This window comes from Trachypithecus francoisi, unplaced genomic scaffold, assembly GCF_009764315.1.
Source record: "Trachypithecus francoisi isolate TF-2019V2 unplaced genomic scaffold, Tfra_2.0 Lachesis_group15, whole genome shotgun sequence".
NCBI classification, from domain to species: domain Eukaryota; kingdom Metazoa; phylum Chordata; class Mammalia; order Primates; family Cercopithecidae; genus Trachypithecus; species Trachypithecus francoisi.
In genome coordinates, this window is record NW_022681460.1 from 42,503,566 (window position 1) to 42,529,272 (window position 25,707).

The 25,707-nt window shown below is 36.3% G+C and overlaps 1 protein-coding gene across 3 annotated transcripts in view; it reads right to left on the reverse strand.

Moving 5' to 3' along the window:
• Positions 1-25,707, reverse strand: part of FBXL4 (F-box and leucine rich repeat protein 4) — a 78,551-nt gene that overhangs the window by 9,537 nt on the left and 43,307 nt on the right. For all 3 annotated transcript variants that reach the window (XM_033234667.1, XM_033234668.1, XM_033234669.1), the window contains 2 exons: positions 24,092-24,336; positions 17,078-17,291 (listed from right to left, as the gene is read on the reverse strand). In XM_033234667.1, coding sequence (XP_033090558.1) covers positions 17,078-17,291; positions 24,092-24,336 — 459 coding nt within the window. The remainder of the gene's footprint in view (positions 1-17,077; positions 17,292-24,091; positions 24,337-25,707) is intronic.

A 25,707-nucleotide genomic window follows, 5' to 3' on the forward strand; every position in this document is an offset into this window, starting at 1 on the left:
ATAGCTCTAATCCACTAATTTTTAATGAAACTTGTTTGGTAATTTATTTTTAAATTACTTACTATGAAGAATCTCAAATATACAAACAAGTGTAGGGTCCAAAAGAACACCTATAATAACCATGTAGCCACCACTCAGTTTATCAACTCTTAATATTTTGTCTTCTTTGCTTATCTCACTACATTTTTGTATCCCTCCATCCATTCACGTACTTCCTCAGAGGTAACCTTTATTAAGACTTGGTGTTTAAAACATGCTTGAAAATATATAATTTTAGTATACATTATGCATCCATAAATAGCATATATTAACATTAGAAATTGTTGTATAATATTCCATTATGCAAATACATTACAGCATACACCCTCATTTGATTGATATTTAGTTGCTTACAATTTTCACCATTACAAACAGTGTTAGAATAAACATTCCTTTATGTGCTTCCTTGTGCATTTATAGAACAGTATTTCTCTAGAGTACATACCAGAAGGAGAATTTCCAGGTGTTTATGTATTCTTTGACTTTATTTGGCTTTGAAAAATAGCTCTTCTGAGTGCTTAAATCAACCTATTCTCCCATCAGTAGTGTAAGAGTGTTACGTCCCCACATCTTTATCAACATACGTAGACTTTTCATCCTTTTAAATGTCTGCCTGTCTGATGAGTACAGAATAGTATAATTTGCATTAGTCTGATTACCAGTGAGACTGAAGATCTTTTCATATGTTCATTGGCCATTCATATTTCCTGCTATGTAAATTGCTTCATCACATCCTTTGCTGATTTTTCTTTCCATTGGGTTGTTTCTTCCTTCTTGACTTTTGGAATTCTTTATTCATGCTGGATATACCAATCTTTCTCAGTTATATCAGCTATAAATACCTTCTCTGAGGCATGTCTTTTCACTGTTTACTGGATTTTCTGAGACATGAACATTTTAAATTTTAATATGACTATATTAAATGTGGCATTAATCCTTTTCCCCTTTATGTTTGTATTCTGTTGTTTTTTCCAAAAGTTCTTCTTTAGCTAAGGGAGAATCTAAGATTCTTCTTTTTTAAAATCAGAGTTTTAGTCTTTCTTTTTTGCACTTAGGTTTTTAACCCAACTACAATTGATTTTTATATGGTAGGATATCAAATTTCATTTTCCCCACGTTGTTCCAGTTTGATTTACTGAAGACTCCATTGTATCCACTGATTTGTAATGCTTTCTATCATATATAAGGTATCCATATATGCATGAGTCTACTTCTGGGTCATTTTGTTTCACTGGTCTATTTTCCATTCTCTGTACCAACATTTCTGTCTTAATTATTATAGTTCATAAGTCTTTAAATCTAGTATGGCAAATAGCCTTTCCTCATTCTTCAACCATCTCTTAGCTGCTGTTGGCCCTTTGCTCTTTCATGTGAACTTTAGAATCACCTTAAAGGTTTCAGTTTTTAACTTTTAGAAATAATACAAAAAGATTAATTTTTCTTAATCTCCTCTCCATGGTCATTAGTTAATTTACTAGCCTTTTATCAATTTCTGTGTCATATTTTTTTTTATATCTGATACTTCCTTACAGAATTTTTCTTTATGTTGAGAAATATTTTTAGTCGTTCTGAGTGTCTATGGGTCACAAAATCTTAACAACAAACATTTACTGAGTACTTATTAACATGTCAGACAGCATTGCTGTAAATTCTTTATATATATAAATCCTCACAACAATCCTATTAACTCATCCATTCATTTAATAAACTGTTATTGCATGCCTATTATGTGTTAGGCACTATTTAGGCACTTAGGATGTAACAGTGAACAGAAAAGTTAACAGCCTGTAAGGTAAATATCGTTATTTACTTATCCTATCATTATAAATGGGGAATCAGAGTGACAGAAAGTTAAATAACTTAGTTTAATATTTACCCCCAATCTTTTTTTTAAATAAATTTTATTCTGCATATTTGAGATTTGTCCTCAACCTTGAATGAAAGTTTAGCTAGACTTAGAATTTTAAGATGACAGTTACGTTCTTTCAATACTTTGAAAACATTACTCCATTGCTTATCAGTCTCTTACTTGATAAGAAGTCTATTGTCAATCTAATTGTTTTCCTCACCTGATATCTTTTCTCTCTGATAGCTCTTGTCCCTTTATTTTTGATCTCCTACAATTTCATCACAATCTGTCTAAAAATTTATTTTCATTTATTTTGTTTAAAACCCCAAGTGCCCATTTTGATTTGAAGACTCATATCTCTCTTCATGAAAGATGACGATTCTAAACATTTCTCTCTTCAAATATTACTCTACCATTCCTTCCATTTTTTTCTTCAGTAACTTCTATTCAATGAACACTGGAGTCTCCTAGTACCAGAGGTTAGAGTGGTTTGAAAAATATGTCCACATGTTACTCTATACGCTTTCCTTCCAGAGGTAGAGCTTAATTCTTCTCCCGTTGAGAGAGTGGGCTTAACTTAGCAACTCCCTTTTAACAAACAGTATATTGTAGAGGTGATATAGGTCACTTTGAATATTACATTTATGATAGTTAATTTTATGTATCAGCCTTACCAGGCCATGGGGTGCCCAGATATTTAGTTAAACATAATTCTGGGTATTTGTTTGTTTTTGAGACGGAGTCTCACTCTCTCCCCAGGCTGGAGTGCAGTGGCACAATCTCAGCTCACTGCAACCTCCGATTCCCTGGTTCAAGCGATTCTCCTGCCACAGAATCCCGAGTGGCTGGGATTACAGGCACGTTTCACCACACCCAGCTAATTTTTGTATTATTAGTAGAGACGGGGTTTCACCATGTTGGCCAGGATGGTCTCGATCTGCTGACCTCATGATCCACCCGCCTCGGCCTCTCATATTGCTGAAATTACAGGTGTGAGCCACTGTCCCCTGCCAATTCTGGGTGTTTCTGTGAGGTTGTTTTTGGATGAGATTAACATTTAAATCAGTAGACAGAATAAAGCACATTGCCCTATCTACTGTGGGTGGGCCTCATCTAATCAGTTGAAGACCTGAATAGAACAAACAGGCTGACCCTCCCTCAAATAAGAGAGAATTCTTCCAAATTCAGGAAAAAACCAATGTCTGATGGCCTTCAAACTGGGACACTGATTTCTTCCTGAATTTGGATGTAAACTGAAACGTCAGCTCTTCCTGGGTCTTAAGCCTGCCTGCCACCTGTCAGACTAGAACTATACTAGCTCTCCTGGGTCTCCAGCTTGCCAATTCGTCCTGCAGATTTTGAGACTCGCCAGCCTCATCATGATGTCAGCCAATTCCTTATAATAAATATCTTTACCTCCTATTGGTTCTGATTCGGAACCCTCCTAATACAGTTATAAAAAGGCTGTGGCTCCTGTCTTGGCTTCCTCCCTCCCAACTTGTTCCCTTGGAGGAAGCCAGCTGCCATGTCATGAGGACACTCAAGCAGCCTGTGGAGAGGCCTGTGTGGAGAGAACAGGGGCTTTTGGCCACAAGCTGAAGGGAAACTGTAGCAACATCACCCTGAGTTTGGAAGCTGAGCCACCAGCCATAGTCAAGCCTTGATATGACTGGAGCACCACATAACAACCTGGCTGCAACCTCCTTAGAGATCCTGAGCCAAAACTACCCAGCTAAACCACTCCCAGATTCCTGACCCACAGAAAACATGTGAGATAATACATGCAGGTTGTTTTAAGCCACTAATTTTGAAGCAATTGATATATAGCAATGGATAAATAACAGAGTCACTAGTATATAGTAGGCACAATCTCTACTAAAAATACAAAAACTAGCCGGGCGAGGTGGCGGGCGCCTGTAGTCCCAGCTACTCGGGAGGCTGAGGCAGGAGAATGGCGGGAACCCGGGAGGCGGAGCTTGCAGTGAGCTGAGATCTGGCCACTGCACTCCAGTCCGGGCGATAGAGCGAGACTCCGTCTCAAAAAAAAAAAAAAAAAAAAAAAAAAAAAAAAAAAAAATGAGTAGGATTGCCTTGCCTTAGGAGTGTGTGTATGTGTGTGTGTGTGACAGAGAGACTGAAATTGTGTGGGTGTGTATAAACCTTACAGCAGTTCCTGACATACCTTTTACAAATTTGAGTACATTCCTCAGACTTCTCTTCTAATTTAGCAATCCTGTGTCCAATTTAGAATTTATCCCATCTATTTATTAGTTCCTAGTAACTATTTGATAGATTTCTAATCAGTTTCTTTCACAACTATGTGTTCTTGTTTTAGTCTATTTATGTTTCAAAATTTCTAGTTCTTTTTCACAAGGTGCTTTCACTTATTTCTTTGAACTGCCATCTCCCAACCCCATCTTTTTTTATTCCTCCTTGTTTAAGGGTCTTGCACATTGCCCCCTTCTAGAACCAGGACTTCTGCTGAAGGTACACAGGTCCTGCTCTGCAGTGGCACTGTGGATACTGCAGGACCAGTAGAAGACTTAGCTCAGTTGTGACCAGAAGGCATAGCCAATGGCAGGTTACTATACACTTTTTGGTGTATCTACCCAGAACAAAATCTCTTCTTTCTCTAAGACTTCCATCCAAACTCCTGGGTAGGGTGGCTTGGAACACTGTCACCTAGCTGATTATCCCTAGACTGGGACAATAAGATTCTCATGATATAGTTTGAGATAAATTCCCTATAGAATCAGTACTTTCAATTAAAAGTAAGAGTAAGGCCAGGTGTGGTGGCTCATGCTTATAATCCTAACACTCTGGGAGACCAAGGAGGGAGGATAGCTTGAGTCCAGGATTTCAAAACCAGCCTGGGCAACATGGTGCGACCTCATCTCTATAAAAAGGTATAAATAAATAAAAATAAAAACATTAGCTAGGCATAGTGGCACATGCCTGTGGTCCCAGCTACTTGGGAGGCTGAGGTGGGAAGATTGCTTGAGACCTGGAAGTCAAGGCTGCAATAAGCTGCAATCATGCAACTGTACTCCAGCCTACGCGAATGAGCAAGAACTTGTCTGCAAAACAAACAAACAAAAAAAGTAGGGTAAGAGTAAGAAAAAAATATTTATTGTCAAGAATACTATATTAACCTGTCTGGACTGTTCCTCAGGGAAATCACAACTTTTGCTTATTGCGTATCTTAAAGATTGTAACTTTAAGGCACAGACCTAACAGCATATTGTCCTAACTCATTTTTGAACTAAAGTCTAATTATATATGTCTAGAAAACATTTGTGATGCATTATTTTCTCCGGGAGAATTTCAAGTAGATGCATTATTTTCTCTGGGAGAATTTCAAGTCATAGAAGAGGAATTCACAGCAAATATTTTACAGTAACTTATATCAGTCTGTACATTAAACTGGTAATTAAAAATCATTTAATATTAGAACTATCATTTTTAAAATCCTCAACTTGAAAAGGAACATAGAACAAGAGATTTATGTTGAATGATATAACTGACCTTTCTGAATAAGAGATATGAGATCAAACGCTGAGACCAAGATATTGCGAGATGGAGGTGATGGTAATGGAAAGAACGACAATGACCTTGGAAGAGATACTGTGAGAAATTAACAAGAAGTCAAATAGAGATAAATCAAAGGGCTGACAGGTAGCACTGAGGTGAGTAAGCACAGATTAACACAATTTCATGGCTTTCTCCAGCAAAACTCATCAGTGAAAGCCAGAGACTGTGGGAGTACCCAGGTTTAGAGAACATGCCTATGGAACCAGTTGACAACGTCTTTAAATCCAGTTAACCCATTTCCTCCGAAAATATCTTTAGAATATTCTTTCTCCATGCTATTAGTATTCAGAATTAAAATGTTGTTACTGATGTCAAAGCAAAGATAATAAACTACAGAGAAATTAACTCTTCATTTCCGGATATAAAAGGGCCTGATTTTGTAGAGAGCACCAACTCAATAGTTTAGAGCAGAAGTTGGCAAACTACTGTCCACAGGCCAAATCCAGTCTATTGCCTGTTTTTGTAAATAAAGTTTTATTGGAACACAGACATACCCACTCATTAATGTATTGTCGGTGACTGTTTTCACACTACAACAGCAGGATAGAGTAGCTGTGACAGAATCCATGAGGCCTGAGAGGCCTAAAGTATTTACTACCTAGCCCTTCACAGAAAAAGTTTGCCAATCTCTACTTAGGAGAACAAAACAATTCTATTATAATGAGTATATGCAGCACTGCTACATATCTAGGACACACAAATGGATGGATCAAAGCTGTATTATTAGGTGTACTGTGAAAATGGCACAGTATTTTATTTATTCAGAAATGAAAAGTGAATAATTATATGAACCTCTAATTCAAGACACAAAGTATCTTTCAGGTCCCCAAGTCTACATATTCTGTGGTTACGTCTTGAAAACTCATTCAATGGAAGTACAAGAGTAGTTCTATAAAACTAAAACATAATTAAAATAGCAGCTTTAATAATGTAAGGCTCATTTCAAATGAGTTTGTAATTTTCAAACAAAGGGCAACCTTACTTAAACAACTATGGCAAGGAATTCACTAAGGAGTGACTGGGTCCATAATTATTTCTTCTACAGAATTACCAAAACATACTCTAGGTGCACACTGTCATTTAGCAGTAGAATACATGTTCATAAAGAAAGATTTATTTTACATTCCACCTAAAATCTACGTATTAACCCTGTTCAGCAGCTTCAAAACCCAATGGATAACTTTAAGTAATAAATTCAACAACTCCCCACACATCCAGGTAAAGAAGCATGCGCTTCTCAACCTGGGACCAAACTGGAAGAGTAAACACATAATTAAATATTCAAGTGGGTTACATGACACTCAGCCATTTTGGATAGCGAAATGCCAAAGGTAAAGAAGTAAACAGCAAAATATTATAACAAATTATAACTGGAGAGAAAAGCAAGAGACAAGTTCAATGTGAACAGTTTTTATCAATGCAATTACGCAAGAACAACTGTAAAGCATGCTTACAGCATCGGGGTTCCAGACCATCCTCTACAACTCACAAAAAGACTGTAAAGGAATTAGTCCATAAACATTATACTCTGATGATTGTAACAGGAGGAAGACTGTTTCCCCCTACTTTCACAACCGCCTTCTTGTTTGTTTAGCAATTTTATTCCCCTTAGCGTCCTTTAGTGAAGCCTCCAAATACTCAAGACTACTACAATGATTACAATGACTATTCCTAAGAAAATGATTTCACTTTGGAAGACTGAGGTGGGCAGATAGATCTCTTGAGATCAGGAGTTTGAGACCTGGGAACATGGCAAAACCCCATCTCTACAAAAAATACAAAAATTAGCCTGGCACAGTGGTGCAAGCCTATAGTCCTAGATACTTGGGAGGTTGAGTTGGAAGGATCACTTGAACCTGGCAGGCAGAGGTTGCAGTGAGCTGAGATCATACCACTGCACTCTAGCCTGGGCGACAAGAGTGACACCCTGTCTCAAAGAAAAAAAAAAACAAGAATGATTTCGATTTCAAAAACAATTTAGTTAGTGACATGATGGATAACAGATGTGGAAGTTTGGTGTATGCAGATATGAAGTGCCATTCAGTTATAAAGAATATTATTAATGCCTTTACTTGTTACGAAGAAATTTATTAATAGATAAAAGGCATGAATTCAAATTTTCATTGACAGCTTTTTAAGAAATGCTATCCATAAACTTCATAACTTCCCACCCTCCAGACTTCTAAAGTGCTAATAAGCAAAAATACTTAATAAAAATAACTGATGTTTATTATACTCACATATAACTTTTAGATAGTCCAGATGTATAGCTTAGAATTATATTTATGCATACCTGTACATTTTATAATGTACTGAGAACCTTGTATAATTAATGTATGTAGTAATATGCTTGCTATTTTACATTAATGTAGGTTTTTAGCTGTTAAAACTAGTTTATGACCTTTTTTATTCAATGTTAAGAATTGTTGGCTATCTTTAATAAAGAATGTAACCCTTAATTATAACACTCAATACAGGACAGTAGGATTCCAAATTAGTATTCTCCATTCTAAAATATGATTCCTAGAAAGCATATTAATAAGGTCCAGGTAACAAGTGTACATATTACAAAGACTAGCTAAAATATAGACTAGTTATATAACATCATCAGAAACAAATGTACTTTCATTGATTATAATACATTTCAAACACATCAGAGCACTATCTCTGAGTAAGAAGGTGAAATTTTATAAAAGTATATTCACTAAATGAAAATGCATAAATTTGCATAACAAATATCTCCAAAGAAATCCTAAGAACACAACCACTCAATTACTGGAGTGTAAAATATATATATAAGTGTAAATCTTTCTCTAATTAAAAATTGTTTTGCTCCTCTTCCAATTTCAATAAACTTGGTGAAGAAGAATATAGAATAAAAATTGAAGGTCAGGTGCAGTGGCTCACGCCTATAATCCCAGCATTTTGGGAGGCTGAGATGGGCAGATTACTTGAAGTCAGGAGTTTGAGACCAGCCTGGCAAATACGGTGAAACCCCATCTCTACTAAAAATATAAAAATCAGCTGGGCATGGTGGCACATGCCTGTAGTCCCAGCTACTCGGGAGGCTGGGGAAGGAGAATCGCTTGAACCAGGGAGGCGGAGGTTGCAGTGAGCCAAGATCGCTCCACTGCACTACAGCCTGGGCGTCGCGAGACTCTGTCTCAAAAACAACAAAAAACAAAAACAAAAAAAAAAGTTGAAGTATTTTGAGAACTATTTAAAGTACTTGAAACTAAACATATGCAGAAATAATCACCATTTTAGAATATTTAAATTCAATTACTTTATCCAGATTTACTATGAACCATCTACTAGAAGTTATTCTTTTATACAGTTCAAATACACAATATGGTATAGATTATACACTGATACATAATCACAACTTGAAAACAATATTGTCTTTCACAACTTTAAGATCAACATTGTGGTGGGGAGTTAGAATTCTGACAGAACTCTAAAAAGAAAAGGCTAAATATCATAAATCATAAAAATTAATAAAGCTCCTTACACTGCCTTTGAGGAAAAAGAAGAAAGTTCTCTAAACCTAACTGTAGATGTTTAATAGCTACCCTAGACTACAGACTCAGAATTTTAGCTCTAACATACAAGTTTCAGTTTCAGGTTCAGATAATTTGTCAAATTCTTAAAATTCTTGTGTGTGATGAAACAAAATCTAAGACTAAATGTTCACACACCTTTGCCTTGCCCTGCAGTCTCATTTTGAAGCCTATTTTTATCACTGTATTGGATCTTTCCTACAATAATATAGTCGAATACATCTTTCCTCATAGATACTCAACTGATCAACTGATCAATCAACTGATCAATTTGTATAACAACCTATAATGGATGCAGAGATTTGCAGTCAAAAAGACATGGGACGGGGTGTGGTGGCTCATGCGTATAATTCCAGCACTTGGAAGGCTGAGGCAGGAGGATCACTTGAGCCCAGGAGGTTGAGACTAGCCTGAGTAACACAGTGAGATCCTATCTCTACAATAAAATAAAATAAAATAAAATAAAGACATGACAGTTTACAAATTTCAGTCCTGTAACTTTAATTTGGCTTTCCTCAGGACATGCCAACAGAGAGGATAGGCTAATCAGCCATCTCTAATGAATGGTGTCCTTTCCAGGTAGATTTCTTATACCTGGCTTATTGGTCACTGTCATGGTTGTGTTTGATAAGGAGTCTGCCCCCATTAAAAGATGATCTCCTCCACCACTGCACTCACAAGTTAGGCTTCTTGACTGTAACTCAACTACAACCCATTCATTCAGGGCACACATACCCCACCAAGTCGCCTATTCCCATTGAAAGTTCTATAAGGCCAATCAGGATACAGAAATATAGCCTACAGACACATACCAAGGACTCTAAGAAAGTTTGTTATATCTGTGATAAAAAAGTTTTATCTGTGATAATTACTTATTATCAGCTATTAAAACTACTGAATCTTGATTGTGTTTAAGAACAAAATAATTACTAATATCTTTCTGTTTTATATATTATCTAGCTATATTAACATTTCTGTTTTAAATAGACTGCATTTTAGACGACAACTAACAACAGCGTGCATTAGTTAATTTAGGTGACCGAAGCCGGTTCTTTCTATTTTAATTTCTCACCCTCGTCTTAGTTATCAGCACTGGCTCTGTAAGTGAGAAGCCACCCTCTTCATTTGCCAATAAGTTTGGTCTTATAGTCTGACTTGGTTAGTTGCCATGGCTCTTTTAAAAGAAGGCCATCCCTGCTCTACTTATCAAAATACAATAATGTATTGTTTAAATCAAATAAGAATGCAGTAAGGAGACCACCACATACACATGTCAGAAAACAAATTCACAGCACTAAATTAAATCGCACTCTTTCAAAAGACAGTTAATACATCTTTTGTAGAAAGCCCAACCGCTTTCATCAACAGTCAGGGTGGTGTGCAATTTTACTCATATATATGATCTGCCAAATAAACTGGCACAGAAAGAAAAAAATAGGAGAGTGTTAATATCCTACAGAAATAAAGATCAACTTCTTTTGTTGTCTTCTAGTTCATGAAGATAAAAGCAGAGGGGTCCTTGAAACTGTCGACACAGCCGAGCAGGCCAACTAAACAGATGCTGAACCATACTTACGGATTACTGTCATATACTAGTCCCCCACAATACCTATCATCAGTTTTTTCACTTCTTCAGATTCTTTCAATTTATGCTCTATCATTCTTGAAGTGAGGCAATCAAAACTGGATGCAGGTGTTCCATTTATAACTCCAACTTTTAAAAAACACTCCTGGTTTTCTAGTCTGCTGCTAAGCAACAGAAAAAATTCTTACTGAGCTACCTATCATGCCCCACTCTCACCCCTGACTCCAGATTTTTTTTTCCCCAAACAGAGGAAAGGTAAACAGAAACAGGTTCAAACTTCTAACACTAGTCCAGATTGTTTTAGTACATGTGTGGGACTTATCTTAAAGACACTCTCATGCACTGTGTTAAAAAGATTTTCTTATGCTATCCTATACAAGGTGTGTATTACTTTTCTAGGGCTGCTATAAAAAAGTATCATAGACTAGGTAGTTTAACCACCAGAAATTTACTTGCTTACAATTCTGGAGGCTAAAAATCTGAGAACTAGGTGTCAACAGAGTTGGTTTTCTCTAAGACTTCTCTTACTGGCTTGTAGCGGGTCATCTTCTTCCATTGTCTTCACACGGTCTTCCTTGTGTGTGTGTCCTAATCTCCTCTTCCTTAAGGACACCAGTCACATTGGATTAGGCTCCACCCTAATGACCTCATTTAACCTTAATCACCTCTTTAAAAACCCTGTCTCCAAATACAGTCGCATTCTTAAGTACTGGGGGGTAGGATTTCAAAGTACGAATTTTGGGGAGATATAATTCAGCCCATAATACAAGTATCTGAAAGTAGATTACAGATACATGCCCTTTCAGGGGCAAATTATGTCTTTCACTTATAATGCCCCAGGGTAAAGGGTTATTATGTTTTCAACTTATTTTCAAATGGTTCAATAAAACAATTATGTATTATAGTAAGGGAACCTGGGTGAAAGTACAAAAGAAATCATTTTTTTTCAATTTCTCTGTAAGTCTGAAATTATTTCAAAATAAGTTTTTTTCAAGTATCTAAAAATCTATTTAATGAGTCAGATTTATTTTATTTTTGAGACAGGGTCTTGCTCTGTCACTCAGGCTGGAGTGCAGTGGCACAATCACAGCTCAGTGTAGCCTTGACCTCCTGGGCTCAAGTGATCTGATCCTCCTACCTCAGTCTCCTGAGTGGGACTACAGGAGCATGTCCAGCTAATTTGTTAAATTTTCTGTAGCGATGGGGTCTCGCTATGTTGCTCAGGTTGGTCTTGAACTCCTGATCTCAAGTGATCCTTCTGCCTCAGCCTTCCAAAGCGCTGGGATTATAGGCATGAGCCCCTGAGCCCAGCTGGATGGGCTAGATTTTTACAGCTGTACTTTCACGAAAATACATTATCATGTATGGTTAAAGAAGTACTTGCAATCAATGTTTTATCATACATAATAAGAATCTTATGAATAGAGAAGAAAAGAACCAAAAAGACTGAACTTAACTCCTTTAAATCATTATAATACCTAATTATTTCCTTGCCACGGATGGTAGAAGAAACTAAGCACAACTAGAGTGTCTTTCCTGTCTAAGTTCCCATCTGTTGCAGAAAGTGCTGTCTATTCAACTCTAAAAGATGCACCAATTTCAGGAGGAAAAAAAATTACCCTATTTACCGACCCATTTCACTAGTAATTCTGGGATCACACGGTAAACAGGGCATAAATCTCACTCAATGGTAATTTCTTCTAGAAAGGTTTCCCAATGCAGATCATCCTCCAACTAAGGACAAGCCTGTGACAATGCTAGCATATATTTGGGCTTACTGTATACCTGTTCACTCTGTCTTTTATTAATGTAATAGTATCTTGTTCTTTACTAGACATGTATTTAATGCTCTGCATCTAATGAAATTCAACAAATACATGCCACTGACTCTGCACATAGCTTACTTAGTGAATTTTCTTTGCTAAATTAATAAGACATTTGTTATTTCTCTGATGAAGTCATTTTTCATTGTAATCCTAAACACATCTAAAGAAAGAAAAAGATCTCATGAAATAAATTAAGAAACCAAGCTGAACTATATTTTACTATCTTATAAGGCTAAAAATTCTGAATGACCACTGATGCAAGGAGGGACCACATCAGCATCCCAGAATTTACCTACCAGCATACAAGACAATTCTGACTCTGCCACTGTTCTACTCTCCTGACGTCTCATTCTTACTGAGTCATCAGACCTGCTGCATGCCTGGCTATGGCTAACCACTTAAGAACACATCACCTAGCTATCAACAACATATCATTTTACATGTCAAAATTATTTTGAGGATTATCTGTCTCAATGCTGCTCTCCATTACAGAATAATATTGAGAGTAGGCCTGTATAAACTATTTGCTTAAAGCAGTTAATTATGTATTGATTCTACAAACTTTCACTTAAATGTTTCTAAATGTAATTTGAATAACAAATTGTGATTTATAAATTCAGAACAACTAAGACTTCAAACTAAGCTTGTTCATAGTAAAAAGACAAAAAATCCATTTTCCTGCAGAAGATATTTATAAAATACAAACTTAATAGTTTGTATTTTATCATGGATTATAATGTTGTATATGTTAGTTACTATGCTGTATCTCCTTACCAACTACAAGTTAGAAATAATAAGTAGTAAAGAAAATCTTTGTTTTAGATAAATAGCCAAGCTATCAGAATAACTACTATTTATGCTTTTATATATCTTATGATTTTAACTACCACATCAAGGCCACAAGACCTGAGTTCAAATCCTGACTCTATGGCTTGTGCCAGTAGGCAATTTATTAATCTTTTGAGACCTTAATTTAATTATGTGTAAAGATGAGAATACCACCAACCCTATTCAGACTGGTATAAAGAAATAATAATGCAAAATGTCTAGGACAGCCAACAGAATATTTTCAGTAGGTTTTCCCAAACTTTGGGACTAAAAATCCAGGTCTCCAAAATCCTCAAAAGCTTTATTCACTATGCATATGGACTTGTCTAAATCTTGTAAAATGGCATAAATATACTATACTTACTAATGTAAATTATGTAAAGGCACATAAACTGTAACTGTATTGTATCATAAACTGGTCTCTGTGAGGTTAACATGCTATAATACAATCCATTATTTTGTCATACTAATTTTTGCTTATTTTAGAATTTTGTAGGGTTCAGAAAAACAGGGTTAAAGTGGTACTGGATAATTTGTAGCCCTTTTAAAACAAAATAACATCTCCCAGAAAACTACAATTGTTATCTTCTTTTTCTTTTCATGTATGTCCTTAGAGCAAGCAGAGGCATTTGCAATCAAGTACTGCTCCTTCTTCAAAACAGAGTCTAGAATATGAGAATATACTGCCAGTAAATATGTGGAACGTTTAAAGAGAGACCAGTCTCCTACATCTTGCCTTCTCATTCTCTGTTTGCTCTCATCCACCAACATCATTAGGTGCAAGGTGAAAGGTGTGTATCAAAGAAAGAAGGAGGTGACATAACACTTTGCTTAAGTGACAATGGAGGTGTTTACAGATTGATATGAATACCAGTGCTGTAGCTTCTGTTTGTTTTCAAAGAAACCAGCTGATTATTTTGCCATCTCTCCTTTTTCTGATTTACTTAGTGCCCATGTGGGACTCTGGTATAGATCTCAAGGATGAGGAGATAATAACAGAAGTGAGTGAAGTATAGGTAGAAAGCAATGAGTTGGGAAGCATTAAAAGTAAACACTGCCTGGGTAAGACTTTCTCAATTTCACATTTGCCATTTATATCACTAAAATAACAGCATCTTTAATTTTAAGTCAACCATACATCAATGAAAACTCAATTTTATAGTTTTTTTCTACATATTCAATGTCAGAAAAATTGTGTAGTATTTATGACATTTTACCAGATGGGCCAATAAAAAAATGTAATAGGAAGTAACAGAGGGTACAACCTAAATTTTATTTAATACATTCATACAATGATTTTACATCCATATTTAAGTAACTGAGGAAAACCAGAGCTTATGCTATCTAGACTTAGGTACATATGTATAAATTTCCACTCTTGAGATATGAAATCTTCTTAATCCTCACAAATCACACTTAAAAAATTCAGTCATATCTATCAGTCTGAGACAAATTCAAGAAAACTGTAGACTATTTAATAATTCTCTGACACTTAGATCACATTACTATATAACATTTCAAAAACATCTCATGGGATATATTTTCACAAGCTACCATAGATATAAGATGCCTAGCAAGTTAATTTTTTTTTGTTTTTACCCTATTTTTCTTCTCAAAGGCTCATTTAATAATTATGTGTGCTATATTTCTTATTAATCAGAAATTTTTAAATGGGGCATTTAAATCTTCCTTGCTCAGAGGATTTCAGTTTATAGTACACAGGCCCATAAAATAGTAAATGTGCCAATAAAAAGCAGGCATGGCATAATTTCAGAATGAACAGTCCTACCCAAGAAAAGATAGCTAACAATTTTATACCCACACAAATGGGGAGTCATTTCACCACAGACCAATGAAAACACAGGCTAGTATCATCTGGCATTCTGGGACAATAATTCTTTCATTTTACAAAGAACAAATCTGGAAATCTGAGACAATGTCTTCACCTAGATTACCAAGGTTATCGCTGGCAGGGCTAGAACTAGAATCAAAGTCTTTTTTCCACCATGCCAGGTCACCTGCCAAAGTCTAGCTAAATATTCTGCCCAAAATTGAGAACAATGCCATCTTAGTTCATTCGTTGTTGCTATAACAAAACACCTGAGGTTGGGTAGCTCATAAAGAAAAAGAGTTTATTTAGCTCACAGGTATGCAGGCTAGGAATTTCAAGGGGCATGGCACTGTCATCTGCTCGGCTTCTGGTAAGGGCTTTCCTGCTGTGTCTTAACATGGCAGAAGATCAAAGGGGAAGCAGACAGTGCAAAGAGGTCAAACACAAAGGGCATTCTCACTTTACAACAACCTGCTCTCTTGGGAACCAAACCATTCCCACCAGAACTAATGCAGTCTCCCAAGTCACTGGTATATCATTTTGGAAAGGTAATTTGGTTATCTTTATTCATTTACTTAACACATATTTACTGAACGGCCAATCTTTACCAAGTACTATTCTAGATTCTGGAAACACGGCAATGAAAAAGACCGACAAGTCTTCTACCATTATATCCTAATGTGAGAAGAATGAAAATAAGCAAGAAAACAAGTATCACGTCAGAGAGTGACAAGGATGTTAAAAAGGAAATAAAACTGAAGGAAACAAACTAGAAGGGGTGCTATATTTTATGAGTGTCCAGGAAGCTATCTCCAAAAAATACGCAAGTTGAACATTGAGCTAAAAAAATGGCAGCCATAATGAGCTAGACAAACATTTCAGATAGGCAAAAGAACAAAAGCCCTGAGCTGGGACCAGGTCAGAACATTCAAGGAATAGAAAGAAAGCCAGTATGTGTGGAGCAGAGGGAACAAATACATGACAGTGTGTACTACAGGGGCCTAGTCACATACTCTTTAACCTAGCAGTACCACCTCTAGGACTCTATCCAATAGCAGTAATAGTAAGTATGTGTAAAACCATGCACAGGCTGGTGGTGAAACCCCGTCTCTACTAAAAATACAAAAATTAGCTGGGCATGGTGGCAGGCGCCTATAATCCCAGATACTCAGGAGGCTGAGGCAGGAGAATCGCTTGAATGGGCCAGGTGGAGGTTGCAGTGAGCTGAAATCACACCATTGCACTCCAGTCTGGGTGACAGAGTGAGACTCTGTCTCAAAAAAAAAGAAAAAAAAGAAAAAAAAACTACACACAGAAGGATCTTAGTGCTAGGTAGTTTGTAAAAGGAAAACCACTGGAAAAATCAAACGTTGATCAACTAGTCTATTGATCATTTGGAGAATGTTAAATAGATTATGGTATAACATATGCTATTACAGTAAAAGAGTTAGATAATATATGCACTGACCTGGAAACATGTTCTACAGATATTATGTGAAAAAGCAAGTAGACTAATATATATGACATGATTCCATTTCTTAATGAGACTCATTAACTATGGTATTACAAATTTTAACCCCTAAGTCTGGGCAAGGATAAATACCACTTTGCTTCCCCCCGCTGCAAGCAAATGTCCTCTTGCACACTATCCTCCTACCTTTCTCTAATTCGTTCCCTGCCAGCATTTTGGCTGACCTCAACCAACTGTTTCTTTCTTTTCCTGGGAACATGAATAGCATCACGAAAATTTTAAGAGCACAGAGAAGAACATTTCCTTATAATTTCAAAACACATTAGGTTTGAAATAACTTCACAATGACTGAATCAGCTCTAATGATTTCAGAGTAGTCAGATGGCATCATAAACTTGATTTAAAAATTAAAAAAACCCACTATGAGTAATTAAAAAAAACTAAATATTCAGTGGGCTACTATAATAACAATGATGAAAATTATGAATTATTCTTACCTCTACTTTTGTTCGATAAAGAACAAGTCGTTTAAGGCTGCATAACTTGGCAATGTGGTTGAAAGCTTGAGGTGGTAGCTTATCACAGGAGGAGAGATTTAAGGCCTGTAGATTTGGACACATCTCAGAAATAACTTCTAAGCAAGTTTCATTAAGAAAGTGGCTGCAAGACAATTCAAGGCGTACTAATTCAGATCCGCAAACCTTCAGAAACCTGCAAAAACAACATTCCATGTGAATTTTATAAAACTAAAAGATATTTTTGCAAGAACTTTGCAATTTTAGCAACTCTAAGCAGATACATTTAAAAGGATAGATTTCTATTAGGGAAAATGTAAAATTTGTTTTGCTTAAATTCTTATTTACTGCATGCTGAAATATGAATGGTTAGGCTAAAAAAATCAACTTGAGAGGATAAAATGAATTCACATCATATAAAAAGTCAGCTAATGCTAAGTGGAAAATTAAGAAAGTATAAGATGTATTTTCCCTACTTACCTAAAATTCACATCTGAGTTGGTAAAGCCAAAAAAAAAAAAAAATCAAAACATAACAAAACTCTAATCTCTTGGGAGATATTTCCCCCTCAACAGTACCTATCCAATACTGGATAATATATTTTGAACACTGCACATAAAAGTGACAACTTTAATTAAGTAACCTCAAAACAAATCAGACTAGGCTCCTCTCAGAAAATGTCTATGTGGGTTTAACTAGAGCACTGTTACGGTCCTTGCAGCTGTTACTATTTAGCAGCTAGACTGCTTCATGTTGAAAACATTCAATTACAGCTTCACATAAAATATATATAAATCATCCAAGATGAAGGTCACAAAATGCTTTATCAGAGCAATTATCACAATATTTATCTCAGTTATATTATAGCTGGGGGAAAAATAGTCTTGTCCATGATCACCCCCTGAAAACAATCTAAAAGTAAACATGAATCTAGGAGTATTTGAATCCATGAAACTTTATCAACTAAGCAAACTGAACCCTCTTAACAGTGCACCAATTATGACTGTCCAGGTCTCTTGACATAATCTTCCCACCAGTGTCACATCAGCAATATACTGTTAGTCAATTTATGCCACGTCTTTATTCCTAAATGATTTAATGAGCTTACAAGTACACATACAAAATAAAATTGACTAAATCAGATTAGTTGTGTAAATAAATCACGTAACACTGGTTAAAAGATGTGGTTTTTTTGCATTGTTCTACTAGTTCCTAGCAGAGACCTTGGAAAAGGCATTTACCCAAATCTTAGCATTTCCTCAGCTGTAAATGCAGACTTGAAGTATGTAACAACATTCACCACACTGCCTAGTGGAATTGAAGCTGAAATACTATGCAAATGCAGTTTTTAAAGGTCAAAGCACCCCATAAACATTAAGTATAAGTTAAATCTTGGCCAATTCACATTTAAACAATAAAAAAATTCAGTTGCTGCAAATTTAAATATTGTAAATAACCCAGTAGCCCGCACATCTTATTTACACCTGAACACCCGTTTATTCTAAATTCAAACTTGTATTACTTAATTTTTGACATTTCATACAACTGCACACTCCTTCCTTAAAAGTCTGACACTCCTCACGTAACTGCCTCTCTTGGATCTCCTCCAACTCCTCTCACTGCTGCTTCCTTTGCTAGCTGTATTAGCTAAACTGCAGTTCGCATGAAGCACATTCATTCATTCATTCATTCAACAAATATGCACTGAGCTTCTACTATCATCCAGGTAGCAGTCTAGGCACTGGGGAGATAGCAGTGGACAAAACAAAATCCCTGCTCTCATGAAGCTTACTAATGTTTTGAAAAGAGAAGAAGATAACCAAATGCGTACAGTAAGTCGCAAATTCGTGAAAAGTGCCCAGGAGAAAATAAAAGCAGGGAAGCACAACAGAAAGTGTCAAGGATGGACAGAATAGTCAGAAAAGCTTCAGAGATGTGGTGAGTAAAACCCTGAAGGAAGCGAGAGGGTGACAAAGCAGGTATCTGGAGGAGGAGCATTCTAGGCAAAGGGAATGGCAGTCCAGGGCAGGATAACAAGCTGAGTGAAGAACAGTGAGATGGGGGATACAGGAGGCACAAAATGATGGAGAGATGAGTAGATCAGAGATGAGGGACAGTTCACATAGTGTATGTTACTATAAAGACTCTGGCTTTATACCAGAAAGCAAACTGTTAGCAGACAATAGGAAACTTCCCAAGTTGATTTCATGAATGATAGAATTTGAAAGCCAATGAGATAAAGTCTATACCTATACTACCTTTCTTTCTTTCTCTTTATCAAGAATCCTGTATTGCATATTTTTACTCTGAGATTATTTGATTAATACTCTCATATTATCTCTACTTAAATTTTCAAAATGTATACTACCTACCTTTTCATATCTACATCCCAAGAGGGCAGAGACAGTAGCAGACTCAATTAGCTGCACACAGCTCTTACTTCGTTCCTTAATGCTCCTCATGCAGGTTTTATTTTAATGCATAATTACATATATGTATTTATTCATCTCAACTGTGCCACTGATCATTTGAAAGGAGAACTCAGTTTGTTTATTTCCTGCAGTCAATTCATTCTACATTGTGCTCATAAAGTATTTTCTTACACTGAAGATTTTATGAGAGGACCTAAGTTCATATAAACAATCCCAGACTAGTCTCCTGCTATGAGAAAAGGAATCTCTGGAGAGAAAAATAAATTGCTTATCATTATGAGGTGAATTAATTTGTCCAGAACAATACAAGTACATAAGAAGTAATTTACTAAATGGTAACTTGCACCCTAAAATAATTAAGATCACATGAATGAACAATTTGAGTCTACTTATCACAAAATAAAAGGTAATAGTCCTCAGAAATTGCCTGAAGTATAAAAAGTAAGAGAAGAATGATATAAAATATCTATGCTTCTGAATTCCTAATCTCATGGTTTTTAGCTGACCCTCACCAAGTTTTCTAAAACAGTAAATTCAGGATAATCTTAATCCCAAATAACTTGGAACATTATTTAACATAGTGATCCAAAATAAAGCCATTGAAAACAAAACTTCTGCTTAATTGTATAGGGGTACTATCCAACAATGATAGAAAGAAGGGAAGGCCAGGCGCGGTGGCTCCAGCCTGTAATCCCAGCACTTTGGGAGGCCGAGACGGGCAGATCACGAGGTCAGGAGATCGAGACCATCCTGGCTAACATGGTGAAACCCGGTCTCTACTAAAAATACAAAAAAATATATTAGCTGGGCATGGTGGTGGGCGCCTGTAGTCCCAGCTACATGGGAGGCTGAGGCAGGAGAATGGCGTGAACCCAGGAAGCAGAGCTTGCAGTGAGTGGAGATCACGCCACTGCACTCCAGCCTGGGCAACAGAGCAAGACTGCAACTCAAAAAAAAAATAAGAGAAAAGAACATCTTAAAATGGTCCCTACTTTCTAGAGTTGACAATCTAAGACACAACTGTATAAAATATAGGCAGGCAACTGAATAAATATATTAGTAGAAAATAAGCTCTTCATATCATAAAACTTTAGCTCTATGTCAAAATACCTAATAAAGTTCTCGAATCTAGAAAGCATCCAAGAATGTTTCCTAAAGGAGTGAATATAAACTACTGAGAACAAGTAAGAGGGATTTAGAGTAAAAACCCACACATAACTGAGGGGGAGATCAAGGCCATTCAGCAACTATTTGAAGAAAAATGGTAGGGAAACAATGAACCTAAGGCTTTTTGAACAGAATGATACAATTAAGTTCTAAAGCACAAACAGGCAGGCAGGCAAAGGAACATCTAAGACTTCAGGGAACCATATTAGAAAAGCGGAATTATAATAGATGTGATTTTAATGAGTAATGATATGCATGAACAGCACTCAAAGTAGCAAATCACAAATCTGTAGCTAGATTAAGATTTTAATAACTGATTAAAAGTTTTAAGTTCTCTTTATTCCAATGTAACCTATTTCTCTGCTATGATGAATAATAAGAATTCCTAAAAAGTTATTTAAAATCCAGTTAAACGGTTCTGACTTGTAAGATAAGGCTTTTAAGCAACAAAAATAAACTGCATCAAACTTTTTCCCAAAGATTTGTTCAAAAAACAGCTCATCAACATTGGTCTCTAGTTTTTAAATGTGCTTTTCTTCTTTAAAATATTACAAATAAGTCTTCTTCATAGTAATGAGCATAAATAGGCCATACTTAATCATAGATTGCTCATTAATAATCAAGCCATGCATATTTATTATTTATTCTAGGAATGCTGCCTACAAGCCATAGTAACTATCAATTCAGCCGTCAAGTCATGGGGGCCAACAGTAATCAGTAGGGAAAACTCCAACACGCCCTGCCCAAGAAAAGGTTCTCTCTCCCTCTTACTTCAACTTTTTCTTTTCTTAATGGGAATAGTGACTACACTTAAAGGAATGCCATCAAGATTTATGATTTTACTTGCTGAAATACTACAGTAAAATATAAAAACTTAAATCTATATATGGCTTGTTCTGATTATTCAAACTGCTCTACAGCAACTACCCTGGGTGAGTTGAAAATGGAAGACAAATTGTGGGTTAGAAGTAGACAGAAACTCTAACTTTGCAAAAGATCTTTATGCATTACTAGTACAAAAATTTTTTAAATGGCATGGCTAAGTTTTCTTCTTATAACTGATGTTTCTTCTCATGCACTAGAAGCAGCTACATAAAGAAACTTAAAAATTGATTAATATTAGCTTTATATTTTACTCATTATCACAGTCATATGCAGCACTTTGCCAGTGAAGCTGGACTTCAGTCATTCATGACCAATGTTTTCTTTAATGTCTATACTTAGTTACTACCCTGTTATTCTGTTTATAAAAATAAATAAGGGATATGCTTATATGTTTATCTTAATATCTTTATCTTCTCTGTAGCCTGAAGGCAGGAACTATATTATGTATCTCATATGTCTCTGTATACGATCAACACCCACTGAAACTCCTTGCACACAACGGGTGAAAACAAACATTTAATAAATTCTTTTTTTTTTTCTGAGACGGAGTCTCGCTCTGTCACCCAGGCTGGAGTGCTGTGGCCGGATCTCAGCTCACTGCAAGCTCCGCCTCCCGGGTTCACGCCATTCTCCTGCCTCAGCCTCCCGGGTAGCTGGGACTACAGGCGCCGCCACCTCACCTGGCTAGTTTTTTGTAGTTTTTTTTGTAGAGACAGGGTTTCACCGTGTTAGCCAGGATGGTCTCGATCTCCTGACCTCGTGATCCGCCCGTCTCGGCCTCCCAAAGTGCTGGGATTACAGGTTTGAGCCACCGCGCCCGGCCTTAATAAATTCTTAATAATGGAAAACATTGGGAAAGAGCTATGAGGGTGATTAAAATACCCCAAAGGTCTATATAATGTAAAATAATGCTTACTGACACCACTTGTTCTATCTGTTCTCATATTCAATTAGTCTTGGTTTATGATAATGTATGCTCTAAATATTCACAGCCTTCATTAGCTTCAGTTCTTTCTTAGTCCTACTAGCAGAGAAAAGAATTTGAAATGTGTGTGTTTGGGGCAAGGGGAAGTAGAAAGGACTAAACTCTGTTTCACTGGACAGCTGCCAAATATCTAGCAATGAACCCCTTCCCCTGGCTCAATTTCTGGCAGAAAAGAAACTCAGTGCATCCACGGTTTCAACACGTGCTACTAGACATTACTGCTTGGTTTATTTTTCACTCTGATGCATAAACTATCAAGGTCAGTATTTGGAACACATTGTTACTATTTCAAACATCATTACTTCATTTAAATCTAATAATATCAAATCTTTATTTCTGGAACTGCATCTTTATTTTTATAACCTGAGTTAAGAGGAAACAAGGCTCTACATATGAATTTCTAATTCATAAACCAGTGTTCTAGAATGTATTCACTGGGGATATGTGTAGGGATTACTATAGTTCATTTTTCGTTTTTAAAAATAGAATACATGAGTATTCATTAATTAAAAATAACAGAAAATTTCTCTAAAGTTTCTACTCCTTCATTATTTAACTTCGTGAAAATGCTGGGATTGTATTTAACATACCATGACAAAAACCATGATCAAGGTTAGGAGAAAAACTCCTGTTTGTTGCCTAAGAAAAATGACTGTGGTATTACTAAATGAACATGCACTTGTGCAAGCTTTCAAATACTTAACAGGTGACATTTAATAGTAAGGAAACGAAATGCTTAAATAGAAAGGAGCAGAAACACCTGGGCAGGTCTGCAAGTGTGGTCGCCTATTTAGCATGCAATTGCATTTTCAACATAATTAGTTTAAATGAGCTTCTAAATCTGGGTGATGTATTGCACATGTAATTAAGATTTAATTAAAAATGTTCTATAATAAATTGTTTTCCATTTCTGACAAATCACATTAGAGAGGTAGATTTTGATTTGGAAATAGTTTTTAAAATGTGTTAATCATCTGTGCTGAAAATATGAGAAAGAAGAAAAGAAACAGGAGCCCTGAAGTAAACGGTATAGTTTCCCTTCATATTCATATAAAATTTAGCTGAAGGGGATAGTAAAACACTCTTTTTTTTTTTTTCTTTTTTTTGAGATGGAGTCTTGCTCTGTCATCCGGGCTGGAGTGCAGTGGCCGGATCTCAGCTCACTGCAAGCTCCGCCTCCCGGGTTTATGCCATTCTCCTGCCTCAGCCTCCCGAGTAGCTGGGACTACAGGCACCCGCCACCTCACCCGGCTAGTTTTTTGTATTTTTTAGTAGAGACGGGGTTTCACCGTGTTGACGGTGGTTCATCGAGGATGGTCTCGATCTCCTGACCTCGTGATCCGTCCGACACTCATTTTTTATAGGCAGCAGCATTCTAAACATGACACTCAAAATTTGTTTCCTTTTTATTTTTGTAATGTACATGTTACATAATTTCAAACTTTTATTATGAAAACCACTACATAGTAAGTATAGGCTGCTGCTGGGGAAAAACAAAAAAAAACTTCATCAAGCCTTTGTACTAACCTGCTAAATCCTGCAACAGAGATGAAGCCTCTATTGCCAGTCCAAGATAAATTAAGCCACTGGACAAGAGTGCATCGAGACTGTAGAAATTCCAAAGAAGTGTCATCTAGTTTTGCCCAGTATGGTTGCAGATTGAGATGGATGTATTGTAGAGGATCACAGCAATGCTGGCTCAGTAGTTTGCAAGTCTGTGCTAATCTACACAGGTCTGGTAGTGTAAGATGATTCAGAATCAGTTGAATAAGCTAAATAAGACAGAGAAACCAAGATCGTCAAGAATGAAAAGCAGTATCATTTTATGAAACACATAACATGATCTAATAAGGAATAAAATGTCATACATTTTATAACAATATTTTCATATAGTAAATAAAAACATTCAACGGAATTATCCAAAGAGAAGAAATCATGCACGCATTTGACTATAGTACATTTCAAGACTGTTCAAAGTATACTCAGCACATATTGCCTACTCATTTTCTTAGGTGCAAAGACACATTTTGGTAATCTATTGAATAATACAATTTGTCATACTCAACATCACTGAACAGCTACTACATGCCAGACACTGGGGACAGAAAAGAAAGAGTACCTATTCTCAGAGTGCTTACAGTCCAGTGGGGATTGGTAAGGACAATGATACATTTTAACAGTTTTGACAAAAAGAAACACAGAATGCTACTAAAGCCTAGCAGGCCTAGCTCCAAAGTGAAAGTGTACCTGTGCCAGGAACACTCAGCTTTATATATATATATATATAAAATATATACTGTTAAGTTCTGGAGTACATATGCAGAATGTGCAGGTTTGTTACATAGGTATACACGTGCCACGGTGGTTTGCTGCACCCATCAACCCATCACCTACAGTAGGTATTTCTCCTAATGTTATCCCTCCCCTAGCCCCCTAGCCCCCTAGCCCCTAACAGACCCCAGTGTGTGATGTTCGCCTCCCTGTGTCCAGGTGTTCTCATTGTTCAACTCCCACTTATGAGTGAGAACATGCAGTGCTTGGTTTTCTGTTCCTGTGTTAGTTTGCTGAGAATGATGGTTTCCAGCTTCATCCATGTCACTGCAAAGGACATGAACTCATCCTTCTTTATGGATGCATAGTATTCCATGGTGTATATGTGCCACATTTTCTTTATCCCGTCTATCATTGACGGGCATTTGAGTTGGTTCCAAGTCTTTGCTATTGTGAACAGTGCTGCAATAAATATACGTGTGCATGTGTCCTTATAGTAGAATGATTCATAATCCTTGGGGTATATACCCAGTAATGGGATTGCTGGGTCAAACAGTATTTCTAGTTCTAGATCCTTGAGAAATTGCCACACCGTCTTCCACAATGGTTGATTAATTTACATTCCCACCAACAGTGTAAAGGCGTTCCTATTTCTCCACATCCTCTCCAGCATCTGTTGTTTCCTGACTTTTTTTTTTTTATTTTAAATACACTTTATTGTGTAAGTTTTAAGTTTACATCATAATATTATGGGACAAATAGGGTAAAATGGTTGCTATAGTGATGGAAATTCACATATATTGTTGCATATACTTTTTTCTTGACAAGAGAAGTTAAATTTACTTATTTAACACAAATCTCTGATCCAATAC